This window comes from Varanus komodoensis, unplaced genomic scaffold, assembly GCF_004798865.1.
Source record: "Varanus komodoensis strain SLA01 unplaced genomic scaffold, ASM479886v1 scaffold1, whole genome shotgun sequence".
Taxonomy (NCBI): domain Eukaryota; kingdom Metazoa; phylum Chordata; class Lepidosauria; order Squamata; family Varanidae; genus Varanus; species Varanus komodoensis.
In genome coordinates this window covers 116,645,537-116,663,859 of record NW_025335268.1, presented here as the reverse complement: position 1 = coordinate 116,663,859, position 18,323 = coordinate 116,645,537, and the positions used below count along the sequence as shown (strand labels likewise).

The following is an 18,323-nucleotide window of genomic DNA, read 5'->3' as shown; positions in this document are numbered from 1 at the left end:
TCCTCCTATGCTAAATACCTTACATAATTGTTAATTCAGAAAGTGTATTTTGAGTTTTGGATTTTAAATTTAAATTCAATTTTGATATTTTCTCAGATAGGAACATATCTTTGTCTTTTGCTATATTCAAGAGGAGGAATGTTCTTTGGTGTCCATCTGCATTCAGAAATAGATGTGGGAAGAACTGGAAACCCATGAAGCCCAGTGGACATTAGAATCACTGAAGATATCTGAAATACTACAGTAGGGTAGTAATACAAAGATAGTCATGAAAACAGATAAGCCAATTGAAGATTCTGCTTAGATCAGGTGTGTAGGCACTTATTTGCATTTTTAAATACAGGCAGTCCCCAGGTTATGAACGTCCAAGTTAGAAACAACCTGTATGTATGAACAAACTGCCATAAAACCTAGTAATTTAAAAATTCAAGTTAAAGTCCTACTGCAGAAAATTGTTACCACCATAGAGAGAGAGGAAGTGAAAGGAGAGAGAGGGAGGACTTCCAAAGCATCACCATGCAAAGAAAGGAAGCAAAAGGGGTGGGAAAGAGGCCTCCAAAGGATGCCTTCTTGCCCTGCTCATTCAGAAGGAGAAATCTTTCCAGCATTTCCTTGGTACAAAGAGGAGGTGCTGGTGAGTTTGGGAGGGTAGGGGGTAGAGATCTTCACAGTTTTCTCACTTTTGCAGGGGTCCTGCACCCCTAGCCCCCACAAATGTGAAGGACCAACTGTATGTGATCTGACTTAGATACAAATTTGACTTAAAGATGCATTTCCCTTTTCTCAGGAATGGAACTAATTCATAACCCAGGGAATGCCTGTACCTCAAAGTTCAAATTCATAAAAAGGAAACTCCTTTTCTTTGAAAAAATATTCTTGAGAGTGTTTTATTTATTTTTATTTTATTTTTCATAGTAAACACGGATTATTTGTAGAAACAAAGCAATCAAAGATGAGTTTGGCCGTGTTTTTTTCCAGCACTGTGCCATATTTCAGCTGCAGTGGACAGGCATTACCTTCTGAGCTAAAGCTACAGTTTCTGTATCTTTTCTAAACAATAAAACTATTCTGAGAGAGAGAGAGAGAGGGTGGGGGGAATGAGCAAATATTCCAGGTCTATAGGAAAAACATAGTAGAAGAAATAAGACTTATTTGTAGTAGTCATGCATTCCTATAAAAACAAAAAGCCAGGAACATTTCCATTCCCAGTATAGATTATGTCCACAGTGTTCCCATTGTCCATTTGGGAAGTTTCCTAGTCAAAAAAAGATTTTCCCCCCAGATTTATTATAAACCGATTGAATGTAAAAAGGATCAGTCAAGCGTATTCCTAGCTTAAGAAGGAAAGAATGGGCACAGGACAGCTACACTGAGTGCTCTTAATTCCTATGGTTTCATGAAACATACTGAACTGTTCTGTTCATACCATGTAGATGTAAAGCACTGCTGTAGCTGAACTGAATATGGTAGTTCTAAAGACTCCAAAATACATTTTGGTAGATCCTATGAGTAGATTTCAGTTTGCAAAATATCCTTGCTGCCTGCACCACCATCATCCATCCAAACTCTGGTTCTGAGAGTGGAGGATTTTTAAGAACGGCATGGGATGTGTTGCTGGGGCGGGATCAATATGAATCGGGGATTCAAATGATACCTCTTTTGTTCACATGTGCAGGCATTAGGATTCAACTCTGCATGATCTAGTCTGGGTTACTAGTCTTTTAAAAAGAAGATATATTTTAATGCTGTAATACTGCATTTATCAGATAAAATTAATTATCTTTATAAAATATTTTAATCAGACTGTGTGTGTGTATCTGTATACACTGATATGCACACATACATACCCATGCGCGCGCGCGCGCGCACACACACACACATATACTCTAAATACGTTTATGATAGAAATGGGATTTTGAAAAATAAAAGTAAACAGCACACTGAATTACCCAGAAGAGGCAAATTACGTATGCCTGGTTAGTTTATACAATTTATTCTTGCAGTCTTTTAAAAGAGAACAGGTTTTTCTGCCCTGTCAAGCACAGGGCAGAGGTGTTATAAAATTACATTATAGTACAGGGGTGGCCAAAGCAAGGCTCGCAAGTTCCATGTGGCTCTTTGAGCTCACCGCTTGCTGCCACCAGTGGGCACCCACTTGCAGCTCTCAAACAGCTGACATTTACCATATGTAGCTCTTCTGTTGAGCAAGTCTGGCCACCCCTGTTATAGCAGCTAGTGTTACCCACTTAAAGTGAAAACCTAATGGGAACTGTAATTCTTAATAGAATTTAAGTGCAGATGTTTTGGTTCTTGTCTGGAGTTTTCTGTCTTGATCCATATCAGTATATTAGTTCAGTTACACAGTTGTGACTTGAATATAACTATTGGACCTACTAAACCCCAAGGGAGGACAGTGATTTTAATTTCATGCCCCAGTGGTTACACTTAGTGACAGATGTAAATAGTTGCAAATAGTTGTGGACTCCATGCACCACACATATATGGGTGCTGCGCCTGCGCAGTGCCTGTTGCCGGGAAGATTTAAGAGCTCTAACGGTTTTGGCAGGAACTCTGCACCCCCTGCATAGTATAAATGGGCGGAGTGCCAGCCCCTTCACCAGTCTGCGATCGCTGTTCGCCATGTCTCAGGCCTTTTTCGCTTGTCTCCTCATCTGAAACTCGTAGTACTTACTTTGTAGTACTCTCTTCAGTTATTTCTGAACTTCTAACTTTCGTCGTACCCCTTTTCCCAGTTGTTCACTACCCCTACCAAACCCCCACTTTATATCTTTTCCCTTCCCCCCCACCCCCTTTCCAACCCCCCGAATAAATTAAAAAAAAATAAAAACCCCTTCTATCGTCTTAACCTCACACTTTGCCTTTTTTCCTTGCTGCTAAACTTTCCTCCTCGTTCACCCGATGGCACAGCGGGTGGCTTTCCGCAAGTACGCTCAGTGTGGAGCTAAAATGTCTCCTGCTGTCCCGCACACCCTATGTCTCCTCTGCTAGTAGAGGGACATAGAACTGACAAGTGTAAGTTGTTCACGAGGCAGGCTCGGAAAAACCAAGGAAATCGGCTGCGCGCTGAATTGTGATAGATTATAACTCACAGTTATTATAATAAATATGTGAACCAAATTAAGTAGTTGGTAATTTCCCCCCATACAATGGAGTGATGTATACCTCTGCTTCAGTGCTTATAGTGAGCCCAATGTATACATTCCATAGTTGGTTGCAGTTGAGAATATCAGCTGTAAATAATTTTCCAACTTCCTTAGTGGTGGCTGTGGGGTTTGTTTTGTTTTTTGTGGTCGGGGGGCATTATTTCTTTGTACAGATTTTTATTTCTTGCAGGAACATATGAGTAAGCAGTTTTCCCCCTGTTCATTTGTTGATTAACTGTTGTGCTGGCAAGGTCCTAGGAAGTTCTTAGATTATTTACACTGTTGTCAGAGAGCTTTGGCTAGTGGAAATAAATTAAATAAATAATCTGATCTTTGAACCCTGTTTCTGAGTAAGGTTTATCATTCTAGAACTTATGTAGTTGTTCTTAATGCCTTTGAAGAGTACTGTTGAAGAATAAAATTATCTTGTATGTTTTTCATATAGCCTTTATTAAACTGAAAAAAAATAGAAATCAGTTTTTTCTTCCTTTCTCTGTGTAAGGAAGGCTGTAAAAAATGTGCAGGAGATTTAGTGTTTAAATATTATATATCAATAAAATAATATGAGAGCCAGTGTGGTGTAGTGGTTAAAGAGCATGGGTCTGGGATGCAGACAATCTGGCTTCTAGTCCCCGCTCAGCCATGAAGCCAACTGGGTGACTTTGGGCCAGTCACAGACTCTCAGCCCAACCTACCTCACAGGGTTGTTGTTGTGGGGATAAGATGGAGGAGGAGAATGATGTAAGCTGCCTTGAGCCCTTTGAGGAAAAAGGCAGGATATACATCGAAAAATTAATTAAATATATATCTAAACATAAAACCCTAGTATTTTGGCATATAAAAAAATTAACTAAATAAACAAACCAGTTGTGAGGAACATCTCTCTTTCCACCTTTTCCCACTTTCCCACCTTTTTGTCTAAGGTGGGACCTTTGACGAAACTTTACAAATGGAAGCCTGTATTTGAACTCTACAGGTTATAAACAGCATAAATCAAAGTAATGCTCCCTTTGACACATGGGAGTGAAAGTTGCCCTTGTGAACAGTTGGCTTCAAAGTGGAGCATCCCTGTCTTCTCTCCCTTTCAGAAAGGTCCCGACTCCATTCTTAGGGTGACTTCCACTGTTTGAGAGCTAGATGGTGGAAATGTTGGATGCTTCATTGGTCTACTTAGTCTGCCTCCTCTTTACAAAGCCAAGGAAACTCCCCTTCAATTTCCAACCTTCCTTGTTCTGAAATATCTTCATCCTTTTCCAAGGCATTCTGGTTCTCCTGTTCTGTCTGGGTATCTTTACTTTGTAACCATGAAACTGCCAAGTCATCTGCCTCTCTCCTCTGAAGCTGAAGAATCCATCTATCCATCTGGAGAGACTGTAACTTGTGGGAGCTGGGTTCCCTCTCTACACCAGTGTGCAATTAATTGAAAGCCTTTGCAAAGAGTTTTCAATGAGTTTACTAGTATAAAGCTTCTGCAGTATTTCTGTGGCTTGGCATAGAAAGCGTTAGTGTTAATTTTTTTGACAGTATAGAATACGTGCAAAGTTAATTGCTGCTTGCTTATGTCATGCCTTGGTAGCTTTCACACTTAATGTATGCAGGGCCAATTCTTTGTTTAAACCATGATGTGTTGTCCTTTCCACAGGCTCATGAGCGATCAGAGAGTTCAGAGGTGGCATTTGTTACACAGCTAGTGAAGAAGTTGATGATCATCATTGCACGACCAGCACGATTGCTAGAATGTCTGGTGAGTAAAGAGACTTTCAGGAGGTGTAGCAGTAACAACACATTCCAGGCATCTGAAATGTAAATCCAGTAGAAATTACCAAGTTACTCTGTGAGCTTCAAGACTGAAGAGGGACCAAAACCTGAATCTCCCAAATCACAGTTAAGCACTTTTACCTTTACACCACACTGATTTCTATTCCTAAAGAATCCCTGGCAGGTACATTTTCGCTATTAAGGAAGCAAATTAAAGATGTTTCCTGGACAGAATTTTTATGGTTTGACAGCTTAAATGCTTAAAACATTTCTATAGTAGACTCAGGTATGATATGCTATGACTGTTTCTTTCTGAGTTGGAAAAATTCATATTTTGTACAACCCCCTCTCCCCCAGAAATTGGTTAAAATGGACCACTTGTGCTGGAACTGACTTATATCGATTTTAATTTTCTACTGTCTTGTGACTCAGCCTTCCCCAGCCCTGTGACCTTCAGATGGATTTGTTCTGCAACTCTCAGAATTCCCATGCAGCTGGGCTATTGACTGGGAATTCTGAGTGTTGCAGTCCAAATGTGTCTGGAAGGCACAAGGTAGGGGAAGGATGTTTTAGATGTTTTGTACTAGAAGTGTCAGCATCCTGACCTGTGACTAAAACTGACGCAGGCAATGAGAATTGATGTCTATAGATAGATAGATAGATAGATAGATAGATAGGAGACTATCAAGTTGGGGCTGGTTAATCTAGTTAAAAATAATAGTCCTCGATCCAAAAACGACTTAAGAACACCAAATAACTTTAACATTTTCAAGTAGGATTTTCTTCCTCTGAACAATAGACCACCATTCTTCTGTTTCAAAAATCGTTTGTAGATTCTGTGAGCTAGACTCCCTTAACTCATAAAATTAGGTGCACCCTTCTCTGAATCCTGATCACATTGTTTACATTAGGGTTGGAAGGAACCCTACTGGAATCCATCCTTCCAAGTATTCTCAGGTTTCCTCTTATGCTTGGCCCAGCCTTCCAAAGTAAGCCAAGCTGAGAGGTAATCTGAGAATGGTCACAGACCTCCAGCTACATAATTGGCAACCTTCTTTTGTGTCAGGTGCAGCAGTTGAAAGAGCAGCTGCACATGGCATGGAAGAGGGCTACTGCTTGCATAGTGGTAGTGCAGGCCTGCTTCCCTTGTTAAGAGCTCTGCGAACACTGGGTGTGCTTGCCAAGAACTTGGACTTGGGGCTGCTGCAAAGCAGTCTAGAGAGCCGAGCCCAGGGAATCCAGTGGGACCCCACCACCAAACAGATTCCTTACACATCCCTAGTTTGCATAGGAATATATCTAAGTATTCTTCGTCGTGGCCTCTGTGCATCACACACATGGGTTCTGCGCCTGCGCAGTGCCTTTGGCTGGATAAAAATCACACTCAGAGAAAATGAAGCTAGATGAAATCTTTAATATCCAGACTGCATTTTCAGGGTAGTGTTGTGGGAGTGGAGGATTAAAATGTATTGCACACCTTCAAATTTTTTCCCTGATTCTGTCTGCTTGTGACATTTCTGAAAATGTAATCCCAAAAATATGACTAAATAGTACTGTTCTAGTTTAGTTGTTTTAAAAGTGATCAATCCCTTTTACCAATCCATCTTTCTTGCAGCTCAGTTTACTTTACCATGTAGCCTAGTGGCAGTTTCATCTTAATGTCTTAACAATATAAATCAAGTAATTGGCCTCCTCCTCTTAGTATTGTTGCTTTCCAGTAATAATCAAGAGCATTTGGTTTCATTCATCTTATTTCTTTGTATACCATAGATAGACAGATGAACTCTTAAGTGTTCAGAATTGATTTCTGCAAAAGTTATATATGTAGCAATGTGGATTATTTATGGGATGACACTACTGACTGTGTTAATTTGAAGGCTTAACAATGAAGGGTAGAAATAATTTTTAAGTGCTTTTAAGGGAAAAAAAGTATTTTCTTTGGTCTTCATGCCTTCTGTGCCAGACACCAAATGCTAAAACAATAACATAATATTACATGGAACACAACCAAACAGAGCAGCTTTGTTCAGTAATGTAGCTGCATTCACTACAAAGTTGTGTGCCAGGCATTAAAATGTGTGTGAGATCCTCAAATAATTAAATTATGGAAGCATATCCAAGAAATGCTAGTGAGAAATGCAGTTGTGTAAAAATGCTGAGATAGCATTAGGAGACCTGGGCAATGCAGCACAATTTCCAAAGTTTTAAAAATATTTGACACTGTGATGCAGGATGTTTGAGCAAGTATTGAAAAATGTTGAGAATCTGTTATTATCAAACACACACTGCATGTGCAAAGTAGTACTATTATTAATCTTGTTGCTTTATTCTTACAACCAGGTCATATACCTGTTTGCCCACAGTATACGTTTTGCACATATTCCTTTCTTCCTTATAGAGGGAATGTCTTTATAATATTCTCATATAGGATTGGTTTATGACCAGCAGTCATAATGCTTCATGAAGTTAAGTATAGGAATATAGAAACTTGCATGTTAGACAATTTTGTCTTTGCTTCTTTTTAGAGTTCTTCTTTTCTGATTCATTTGGCCTTGGTCCACCCTCAAAAACAGAACAGGAAAGTAAAATGAAATGGCCATTTCTTATATAATAAAGCAAGACCTGATAGTTACTGAGCAAAGTTAGAGCAGTTTTGTTTCATGAGGTGAAAATGAAATTCCTTTAATAGGTATTGCATTGCATTTATACTCCATCTACCATATTTTTCTGTCTATAGGATGCCCCCATGTATAGGACACCACCACTTTTCTTACCAATCTCTGAGTGAGCAAGCTGGTGCGCGTGTGCCCACCACTTCACTGCCTCCCCGTGCCAGTCTCCCCTGAGCATGCCTGCGCCAGTCCCCCCCCCCCCCCCCCGCCCCGCACCCGCCCCCCCCCCCCCCCCCCCCCAGCATGCCCACGGTTCTCCTCTCGGGCCCCCATGTATAAGATGCCCCTCCAATTTTAGGTAAATATTTTTAAGAAAAAGTATCATCTTATACACGGAAAAATACAGTATTTCCAAAGCAGCATACATACAGCCCTTCTCTGTAAATATACATATTTGAAAAATGAGCAAAGAAACTCTTCATTAACTCAGTTTATCTGGAATAATCCATTAATATAGTTAAGAAATTAACTGTAGCGTAAGCATGCTTATATTCCCATAATTTAATATTAACTGTGTAATTCTTGAAGAGAAACTTAGTATTTATGTATGGTTTAAAATATTTTTCTAAAAAAATCTATTCTTTGAAGAAAAAATAATCAGCTTGTAACTGTCCTGTACATTGCACTGCATATTGTGTCACAGCTGGGCCCTTTTACAGTACTGAAATTGCCAACACCTTCTGTCTTGCTGAGCATGCCTTTGGATTAAGCACAAAAGTTTGCTATTAGTTGTGGCTGTTAAATATGGCCCTGAACTAAAAGTCTGGCTCTGTTGGGTGCATTTACAGATAGGCTTCAACAAGCTGCTTTTGCAAAATGGGAATAAAAGGAGCCTGTCTCAGGGTAGCTGTGAGGCTGAATGATACAAATAATATTTTGTGAGCCTTGGGAATAATGTAGTATAGCAAATATCATTAATATAGTTCTGAATAGATAGAATTAAAATCTCTCGTTGTTTGCCTTCCTTGTTTTTTATTCTAGGAAATTCTTTGGATCTTGTCATAATTCTTCTGCAGAATCATTTTTCCCTTGCTCTTACTTAGCTTTAATAAGTTAAAATGGCACAACTATAGTCATTCTCAAAAATACATAGCTTGCTTTATATTTTCCTATTATAGAGATAAGTACAAAATCAGTGCACCTGATTTTCTTATTCTTACCATTGTTAAATCATCATCAAGAGTTACATGCTTTTGTTTTGGAAATCAAATTAAATACTACTTTTTTGTATGCTGGTACTTTAGGAATTTGATCCCGAAGAATTCTACCATCTGCTAGAAGCTGCTGAAGGCCATGCCAAGGAAGGAGAAGGAATTAAATGTGACATTCCTCGTTATATTATTTGCCAGCTGGGCCTTACAAGGGATCCCCTTGAGGGTGAGGATTTTATATTCATAGGTCAAATGGAGCACAATTAGGTTAAGTAATACAACTCATACTTGTTTTTTATTATGTTATTATGGAGTAGACTAATTTCCACATTATGACATTTAATGGATGTATCTGGTAATATGTGGGAGGGAAATAATTCTTTTACAAGCAGGTATAAACTGAATTCATGCTGTGAGAATAGCTAGTGTTAAGGAAGCCATATTGTGTGTATTTGCATGTGTGTATATAGTGTACATATCCCACTGCAGTTTTTAAAGGATACACATTGGGATAGATCCAAAGTTGTGCATATAAGAACTATACAAATTGGAAGATCCTGTAGGCAAGAGAGGAAGTGATTTTTGTCAATTGCTCCTTCTCCTGCAACAACCCTCCCCAGATGTCCCTAAAAATACAATCTGGAAGGTAGGGATGCCTTTAGAACAGTGTGTAAGATGGTCCTAGGGGCTGCAGGGGGAAAGAAAGGTGAAAATCGCCACCTTTCCCCATTCTTCCCTCCAGAAATTTCCATTTGTGCAGAGTCAATTCCAGAGCCAGTCCACTAACTATGTGGGTGTAATTGTCTTTTTGTAATATTTTTTATCTCCATCTTTAGATTCTACAGCATTCACTGATCCTAAAAATCCAGTCAAACAGTGGCTTTTCTGGTGTATGATTTGCTCCAAGACATTATTAACACCTGTAAAATAGATTTGTATCCATGTGTATACTTAATCACTACACGAAAACAAAATAGAGATGCTGCAGTTTAACTTATCTGAATGTTTAGCTTGTTTTGAATGTTTCAAAACTGAGCGGAAAAACCAGGTTTAGATAAGCAGACATGCTTTTACCTAGGCAAGGTTCAGTGGATTTGTATTGGAGATTATGCAGACCAGTCTTGCAAAATAACTTGAATTTGCATTATTGTCAATGGAATTTTGCTTAAATGTCATGTGTGCCATTTCCTGAACTCCTCCCTTCCACACACAGTTATTCACAAGTGTTTCACATTCCTGGATTACTTTCAGGATCAACTGTATTTTTATAATACTGCCTAGTTGTAATATTTCTAAATTTGCATTAAAAGGTAGGGAAGGAAATAGCCCTGTTCTGTCAGTTTCTAAAGGTTACAAGGGCAAAAATATTGTGTAGTTAAGCATTAAACCACCGATGAGAAGTACCAATTCAGTGTACCTTCTTATTTATAAATATATGAATTTTTTGCATCAAGTATTTCAGGGACTCTTCCCCCCCCCCCCTCTCTCTCTCTCTCTCTCTCTCTCTCTCTCTCTCTCTCTCTCTCTCTCTCTCTCGCGCGCACACACACGCGCACACACACACACACACACACACACACGCACACAGAATTTGTGTTTTAACCATACAAGCATGTTTCATTTTTGTAACCAGCTGTGTATTGAAAGGGGAGAGGTTGTATTTTTTTAATTGTGCAATACAAGAGATAAACCAAACCAAATCCATTAGGGCAGAATCATAGAATAGTAGAGCTGGAAGGGGCCAGGGGGCCATCTGCTCCTACACCCTGCTTAGTGCAGGACTCCAAGTTAAACTGTTCTTCGCAGTTGTATCTTGAATTCTCTTCTCATGGCTAAATATGCCCAGTTATTTCTATCTGTCCTTGTTTCCAGTCTCCTGATCATCCTTGTTGCCTTCCTCTCAAACCTTTCCGGCTTGTCTGCATCTTTCTTAAACTCTGGTGCGCAGAACCAGATGCAGTACTCTGCTGGATGACACAATGAGGATGTGATGCTGGCAGCGATAAAGTGCTCCCTCACTGCCTTCATCACTATGAAATATGCTTAATAATCAGCACTAAGCCTTGTTCAGTTGGACTCGTTTCATGTTCTCCTCCAACTGTGCTCTATCTCCCCTCTTGCTTCTTTGCCCTCAGCTCTGGTGTACACCAAGGAGCCCGCCAGGCTCTGTGAGAGGGGAGAGGGCTTGTGGGAGTGATCATGTCAACCACCGGGCCATCTCTGTATTCCAGAGTGACCTGGGTGACAACAGGAGTGCCAACCATGCCAGTTGGCAAATTCCCTAGAGCTGCCTGGAACTACTTGGATCTATCACCCTCTGCAGGCGAACCAACTTACTGGATCCTGCACCCCTACAGAGGGGAGAAAGAGCCCATTAGTTCAAACCTCAGGAGGAAGTGATCTGACCATGACAGAGCGGTCAGTGTTAACTCCCCAATTCCCGGGTCACCATCTTCCCGCCCAGTCAAGAAAATCAGGTCTAGAGTGTGACCTCTTATATGTGTTGGACTTACAACATGTTGAGACAGCCCCATGGTTGTCATGGCTGCCATGAAGCCCTGAGCCACCCCAGATAAGGCAGCCTCTGTATGGAAGTTGAGGTCCCCCAGGAGCAACATCCTGTGGGTTCTCAACACCAGGCTGGAGACTACCTCTGCCAGCTCAGGCAGGGAGGTTGCTGGGCAGCAGGCTGCATGGTAGACCAGCAGGATCCCGAATCTGTCTTGATTGCCCAACACAAGGTAAATACACTCCAGGTCTGCTCTTGAGTGAACAAGAAGCCTTGTGAGGGAGATGGAATCACAATGAACAATGGGCACCCCACCTCCCTGGGTCTCAAGGCAATGTTGGTGTTGTACCAAGTATCCAGACAGACAAAGCTGGGACAGGGTAATCCCACAGCCTCGTCTGCCCAGATCTCGGTAATGCATGGTAGGTCGGCCCCCTGATCCACAATTGAATCATGGATCAGTGAGGTTTTACTATGGGTCGACCTGGCATTAAGCAACAGCACCTGATTGTTGTTTCATATTCAGCTTGTGATCTACAACAATTGCAAGGTCTTTCTCACTTGTAGGTTTGTTGTGGCAGCACAAGATTTCTCCCTCAGTTCAGTGACTTATATTGGTCTCATACAAAAATTTCTCCATCCCCTTAGGTATGGAGAACAGTTTAAAAAATTGGTAAATTACTGTGTGAGAACGAAGGGCTGCATGCTATTACTTTAGACTGTTCATTTTTCTTTGTGTGTTTTTCAGAAATGGCCCATTTGAATAGCTATGATAGTCCTGACACTCCAGAGACAGATGATTCCACTGAGGGAAAGGTACTGATTTTAAGGGTCTTGTTTTATAATCCATTTCAAAAATATAATGACACAATTCCATATTAGCATGGTGTTAATAAAGTAGAAATGCATACTCAGTCATTTTCTAATGAAACTACTTGAATATTCTAGCTATGATATTTTAAACTTGTATAAGTAGTCTTAAATCAAATGTATTATTAGAAAGTCTTTAAAAATAGAGAAGTTTTGGTTGACCAGCCAACTAGAGCTTTACTAAAAAGTTCGCATGACACAATACTCATTCTGCAAATAAGCCACTCAATGCAGGTTCTTAATGGAGAAATCTACAGCATGCCTAACAGATGAGTGAATTCCCTATGGGTTCCCTCCACTTCTTAATCCTCTTGTCAGTATTCCAGGGGACTTTATGGCTGATCCATTCTTGTTGACTCTCCCTGCTCCAATTGCTTGCCAATGTCACTCTTCCCACCCATTTTTTTTTACAGTGTTTCCCAGGGAGAACCCCTTCCAAGTACCCACACAGCATATTGGAGTAACTGTCACTGGTTTGCCATCATTTTTCAAATTATTTTTAAATGCGAGAAATGCAGTCAGATTATTTTTAGGTGCTAGAAATGAAGCCATAAAATCTGTTTAGCTGTGCCAGCAATGCTACTTAAAGAAAACAAACTGTAAAGTGCTCACTGAGAGAGGTGTTTGTAGATCTTACCTTTTGAAGTACCTAGAGGTTGTGGAAAGTGTGAAAAGGGTCAAGAGGACTGAGAATAGTCAGAACAATCCTATAAAACTAGAGGAACACACTCAAAAAAAAGGAGATTTAGTCACTCTCCTCTTCCATGAGCTAATATCCCCTCATTGCTTTGTTTTCTCTTTACAGCTTATGGTTTGCTGCCTGTCAAGTGAAAAGCAAAGAACAAATTAATCTGTGCCCACAGATTAAAGTCACTAAGAGAGCTTCATGGCTGAATAGGAAAGAGAACTAGGATTTCTCAAATCCCCAGTGCAACAATCTAAACAGTTCATTGACAGTCTGCCTGCAACCTGAAATTTTGAAATGTGACTCTTTCTCTACTCCCAGAGTACATGTGCATATATGCAATATGTCAACCAGAAACAGGGATAATTCTCTCTATGGGAAATATTAGGAAAGAGTAGCAAAAATATTTTTTCTGAGGTAAAAGTGTTAGAATATAGTTGAACAAAAATGTATAGAAATACCAAAACACTTCTGAAACAGAATTGTTTATGGTGATGGATGTCAGATTTAAATAGATGTTGCTAGATTACTATTAAAAGGAGACTGAAAGGTATTTCTGTTGTTTTTCAGAGCCGGGGAGCCTCTGCGCTAGTCAAGAAAACTCCATCTGAAGAGGAATTCGAGACTATTAAGCTGATCAGCAATGGGGCCTATGGGTAAGGATGCATTAAGCAGTGTTTAGTAATTCCAGCAGGAAGTTATTTGCAGTCTAAAAAACCAAATAAAGACAATGGGTGGCATATCTATGATTCAATCTCCCAATTATTGTTTGGATAAAGCAGCTACTGGAGTATATCATAGAACAGTAGAATTGGAAGGGTCTACGAAGGTCATAGGGTCCAACCCCCTGCTTTTGCAGGTCACCAATTTACACCATCCAACTTAAATGACTGCCCAGTTTCTTTTTGAATGTCTCTGTTGTGGGATAGTCCACGACCTCTCTAGGCGACTGGTTCCACTGTCGTATCGCTCTGACAGTGAGGACACTTCCTCATATCTAGCCTGAATTTGGGTTTTCACAGCTTGAGTTGATTATTCCATATCCTGCACTCTGGTTTCAGCAAGAAGGTATTCTTATCTTCTTCTTTGTGACACCCTTTCAAGTACTTATACAGGGATATCATCTCTCCCCACCCCCTGGTCTTCTCTTTACAAGGCTGAACATGCCCGGTTCTCTCAGTCTGTCCTCATAGGGCAGTGTTTGGACCCTTTCTAATTTTTCTGCATCTTTCTTAAATCTTGGTGCCCAGAACTAGACACAATATTCCAAATGATATCTGACTAGTGAGGAGTATAGGGGAACTACTATTTTCCTGATTTGGAAGAACTGCTTCTATTAATGTATCCCAAAACAGCATTTGCCCTTTTTGCAGCTGCATCACATTGTTGGCTCATATTTAGTATGTCAAATTGCAGTTGTAGGTATGTTCTGTTTTCCTGTTCTGAATCATTCCCTAACCCTATGCCTGAAGCATTGCAGTAGGGGAAAATGCAGGTTCCTAAGTGGGCAGTACAATTCTTATTTGAACTCCTGGTCCAATAAGAGGCTTCCCCCATCCTTGCATGGTTAAATTCAATCAAGCCTACATTGGAGATTCTTAATGCTTGTGAGGGGTATACTTCTGTGGTAGAGCACAGAAAGTCTAATAAACTTTGCATATAGAAAGTCCTGGGTTCAATACCCAATAGCTCTGGGTAAATCTAGGGAAGAATCTTGCCTGAAATCCGGAGAGCTGCTGCCAATCAGAGTAACAATACTTGGCTGAATGACCAGTGATCTGACTTGGCCTAACATAGATTCTACAATTATATGTTTCGGCAAAAGTTGAACGAATTTAGAGCTCTCAAGCTGTTCCTTGACACCTGATCATCAGTGTTACATTTTAACTGTTATGCTTGTTATACATTTGCATTAAGATCCTTTATTAAGCATGAATAATAGTACATGTATGCATGTAGTAGCCATATTTTTCAGGTGGCTACCACATCAAAAATGCCTGATTTTTGGACCCCATGCATCGGGCATCATTTCACTGAATGTCATGAAATGTTGCCATATGTACTCACCCATCCTGCTACCTACAGTATATCACAGAAGTGAGTACACCCCTCACATTTTGTAAATATTTTATTATATCTTTTCATGAGACAACCCTGAAGAAATGACACTTTGCTACAATGTAAAGTAGTGAGTAAGCAGCTTGTATAACAGTGTAAATTTGCTCTCCCCTCAAAATAACACACAGCCATTAATGTCTAAACCACTGGCAACACAAGTGGTACACCCCTAAGTGAAACTGTCCAAATTGGGCATTATTAGCCATTTTTCCTCCCCTATGTCATGTGACTCGTTATTGTTACAAGGTCTCAGGTGTGAATGGGGAGCAGGTGTGTTAAATTTGGTGTTATCGCTCTCACTCTCTCATACTGGTCACTGCAAGTTCAACATGGCACCTCATGGCAAAGAACTCTCTGAGGATCTGAAAAAAAGAATTGTTGCTCTACATAAAGATGGCCTAGGCTATAAGAAGATTGCCAAGACCCTGACACTGAGCTGCAGCACAGTGGCCAAGACCATACAGCAGTTTAACAGGACAGGTTCCACTCAGAACAGGCCTCGCCATGGTCGACCAAAGAAGTTGAGTGCACGTGCTCAGCGTCATATTCAGAGGTTGGCTTTGGGAAATAGACGTATGAGTGCTGCCAGCATTGCTGCAGAGGTTGAAGGGGTGGTGGGTCAGCCTGTCAGTGCTCAGACCATATGCCACACACTGCATCAAATTGGTCTGCAGGGCTGTCGTCCCAAAAGGAAGCCTCTTCTAAAGATGATGCACAAGAAAGCCCGCAAACAGTTTGCTGAAGACAAGCAGACTAAGGACATGGATTATTGGAACCATGTCCTGTGGTCTGATGAGACCAAGATAAACTTATTTGGTTCAGATGATGTCAAGTGTGTGTGGCGACAACCAGGTGAGGAGTACAAAGTCAAGTGTGTCTTGCCTACAGTCAAGCATGGTGGTGGGAGTGTCATGGTCTGGGGCTGCATGAGTGCTGCCGGCACTGGGGAGCTACAGTTCATTGAGGGAACCATGAATGCCAACATGTACTGTGGCATACTGAAGCAGAGCATGATGCCCTCCCTTTGGAGACTGGGCCACAGGGCAGTATTCCAACATGATAATGACCCCAAACACACCTCCAAGATGACTACTGCCTTGCTAAAGAAGCTGAGGGTAAAGGTGATGGACTGGCCAAGCATGTCTCCAGACCTAAACCCTATCGAGCATCTGTGGGGCATCCTGAAACGGAGGGTGGAGGAGCACAAGGTCTCTAACATCCACCAGCTCCATGATGTCGTCATGGAGGAGTGGAAGAGGACTCCAGTGGCAACCTGTGAAGCTGGTGAACTCCATGCCCAAGAGGGTTAAGGCAGTGCTGGAAAATAATGGTGGCCACACAAAATATTGACACTTTGGGCCCAATTTGGACAGTTTCACTTAGGGGTATACTCACTTTTGCTGCCAGCGGTTTAGACATTAATGGCTGTGTGTTATTTTGAAGGGACAGCAAATTTACACTGTTATACAAGCTGTATACTCACTACTTTACATTGTAGCAAAGTGTCATTTCTTCAGGGTTGTCACATGAAAAGATATAATATAATAGTTACAAAATGTGAGGGGTGTACTCACTTCTGTGATATACTGTATATTCTGTGTTGTCCTGAATAAAATACAAGCAAAAAGCATGGAAAGAATTTCATGATTTAAAAAAAAATCTGCAACAGTTCTGTTAGATATGATTTTAAAAGATTTAATGCATATTTATATTATTTTATATTATAAATATATAAATTATAAATTATGGGATTATAATTTAATACAATATAATTAATATATTCATAATTAATATAATATAAATATAAATTATGGGACTGCAGTGGTGTAAACCGCAGTGCTGCTGTGCTGGTTGATCAAAAGGTTGCCAGTTCAAATCTGCACAACGGAACGAGTTCCAGTTGCTCTGTCTCAGCTCCTGCCAACCTTGCAATTCGAAAGCATGCAAATCCAATAGATAAAAAAGTACCACTTCGGCGGGCAGGTAACAGTGTTCCGTGCACTTCAGTGTTTAGTCATGCTAGCTACATGACCACAGAGACTGTCTGCGGACAAACGCTGGCTCCCTTGGCTAGGAAATGGAGATGAGCACCGCCTCCTAGAGTCAGGCATGACTGAGCTTAACGTCGAGGGGAAACCTTTACCTTTTATTATGAATATATTTAATGCATATTTACATTTTAGGAGAGTTGGCTGTAGATTCTTGTTAATGCTGTATGGGTGTATATTTTGCAATTGCTTGTATTGCAGGCTGTACAAAATATTTCACCTCAGTCCCTTTCAAAGAAAAGAAAGTTGACCAGATTATTCAAAGAAAGGTATATGGAAAATTAGTGTAGAGGCAACAAATGGCATGGGAAAAATGCAACAGTGAAAAGAATAATAAGCTATAGAAATAATTCCATTTTCAAACCAACATATTGTTACTGCTATGTACTATCAAGCTGTCTTCAACTTATGGTGATCCTATGAATGAAAGTCCTCCAAAATGTCCTGTCCATGACAGATCTGTTCAGCAGTTCTAAGTTCAAGGCTGTGTGTTCCTATTTATGGATTCAGTTCATCTCATATTTGATCTTTCTTTCTTTCTATCTTCTGCCTTTAACTTTCCCTTACACAATTGTCTTATCCAATGAGTCTAACTTTCTCATGATGTGTCCAAAGTATGATCACTTCAGTTTTTGCATCTGTGCTTGTAGGGAAAGCTCTGGCTCAACCTGGTCTAGGACCCATTTGTTTGTCTTTTTGTTGGTCCAGGGTATTTGCAAAGCTCTCTCAAGCATCAAGTTTTAAACTCATCAACTTTCTTCCTGACAGCTTTCTTCACTGTCTGTCTTTGATGCCCACACACTGTGATCAGGAACACAAAGGTGTGAATAATCTTCACTTTGGTCTCTAGTAAAATGTCCTTAACACTTGATTATCTTTTCTAGTTCCTTCATTGCTGCCTTTCCAAGTCTTAGTCTTCTTCGTATTTCTTGGCTGCTTGAATTGATGACTGAGCCAAGCCATGTGAAAACTTGTGAAGTTCAGTTAAGTTCAGTAAGTTTTCTGTGGACATGATTTTGGTTTCCTAATATTTAGCCACAGTCTTTGCTTTTTCACTTCCTTCTTTCACTTTTAATAAACTGAAACTTAATCCAGACAAGACGGAAGTCCTGTTGGTGGGTGGATTGAGCTCCTGGGTAGGTGACTTGGACCTTGCCCTGGATGGGGTTGTACTCCCTCTAAAGGACAGGGTCCGCAGCTTGGGAGTGCTCCTTGACCCGGAGCTGTCCTTGGAAGCTCAAGTGACTGCGGTGGTGAGGAGCACGTTCCTTCAGCTAATCTATCAGCTGCGTTCCTACCTGGAGGAAGACTGCCTAGCGACAGTGACACATGCATTGGTTACTTCCTA

At 40.5% G+C, this 18,323-nt stretch overlaps 1 protein-coding gene across 14 annotated transcripts in view; it reads left to right on the top strand.

The window, feature by feature from the left end:
* MAST2 (microtubule associated serine/threonine kinase 2) overlaps nucleotides 1–18,323 on the top strand; it is a 202,114-nt gene that overhangs the window by 134,953 nt on the left and 48,838 nt on the right. For all 14 annotated transcript variants that reach the window (XM_044441608.1, XM_044441574.1, XM_044441584.1 and 11 more), the window contains 4 exons: nucleotides 4,807–4,908; nucleotides 8,839–8,971; nucleotides 12,003–12,070; nucleotides 13,380–13,465. In XM_044441608.1, coding sequence (XP_044297543.1) covers nucleotides 4,807–4,908; nucleotides 8,839–8,971; nucleotides 12,003–12,070; nucleotides 13,380–13,465 — 389 coding nt within the window. The remainder of the gene's footprint in view (nucleotides 1–4,806; nucleotides 4,909–8,838; nucleotides 8,972–12,002; nucleotides 12,071–13,379; nucleotides 13,466–18,323) is intronic.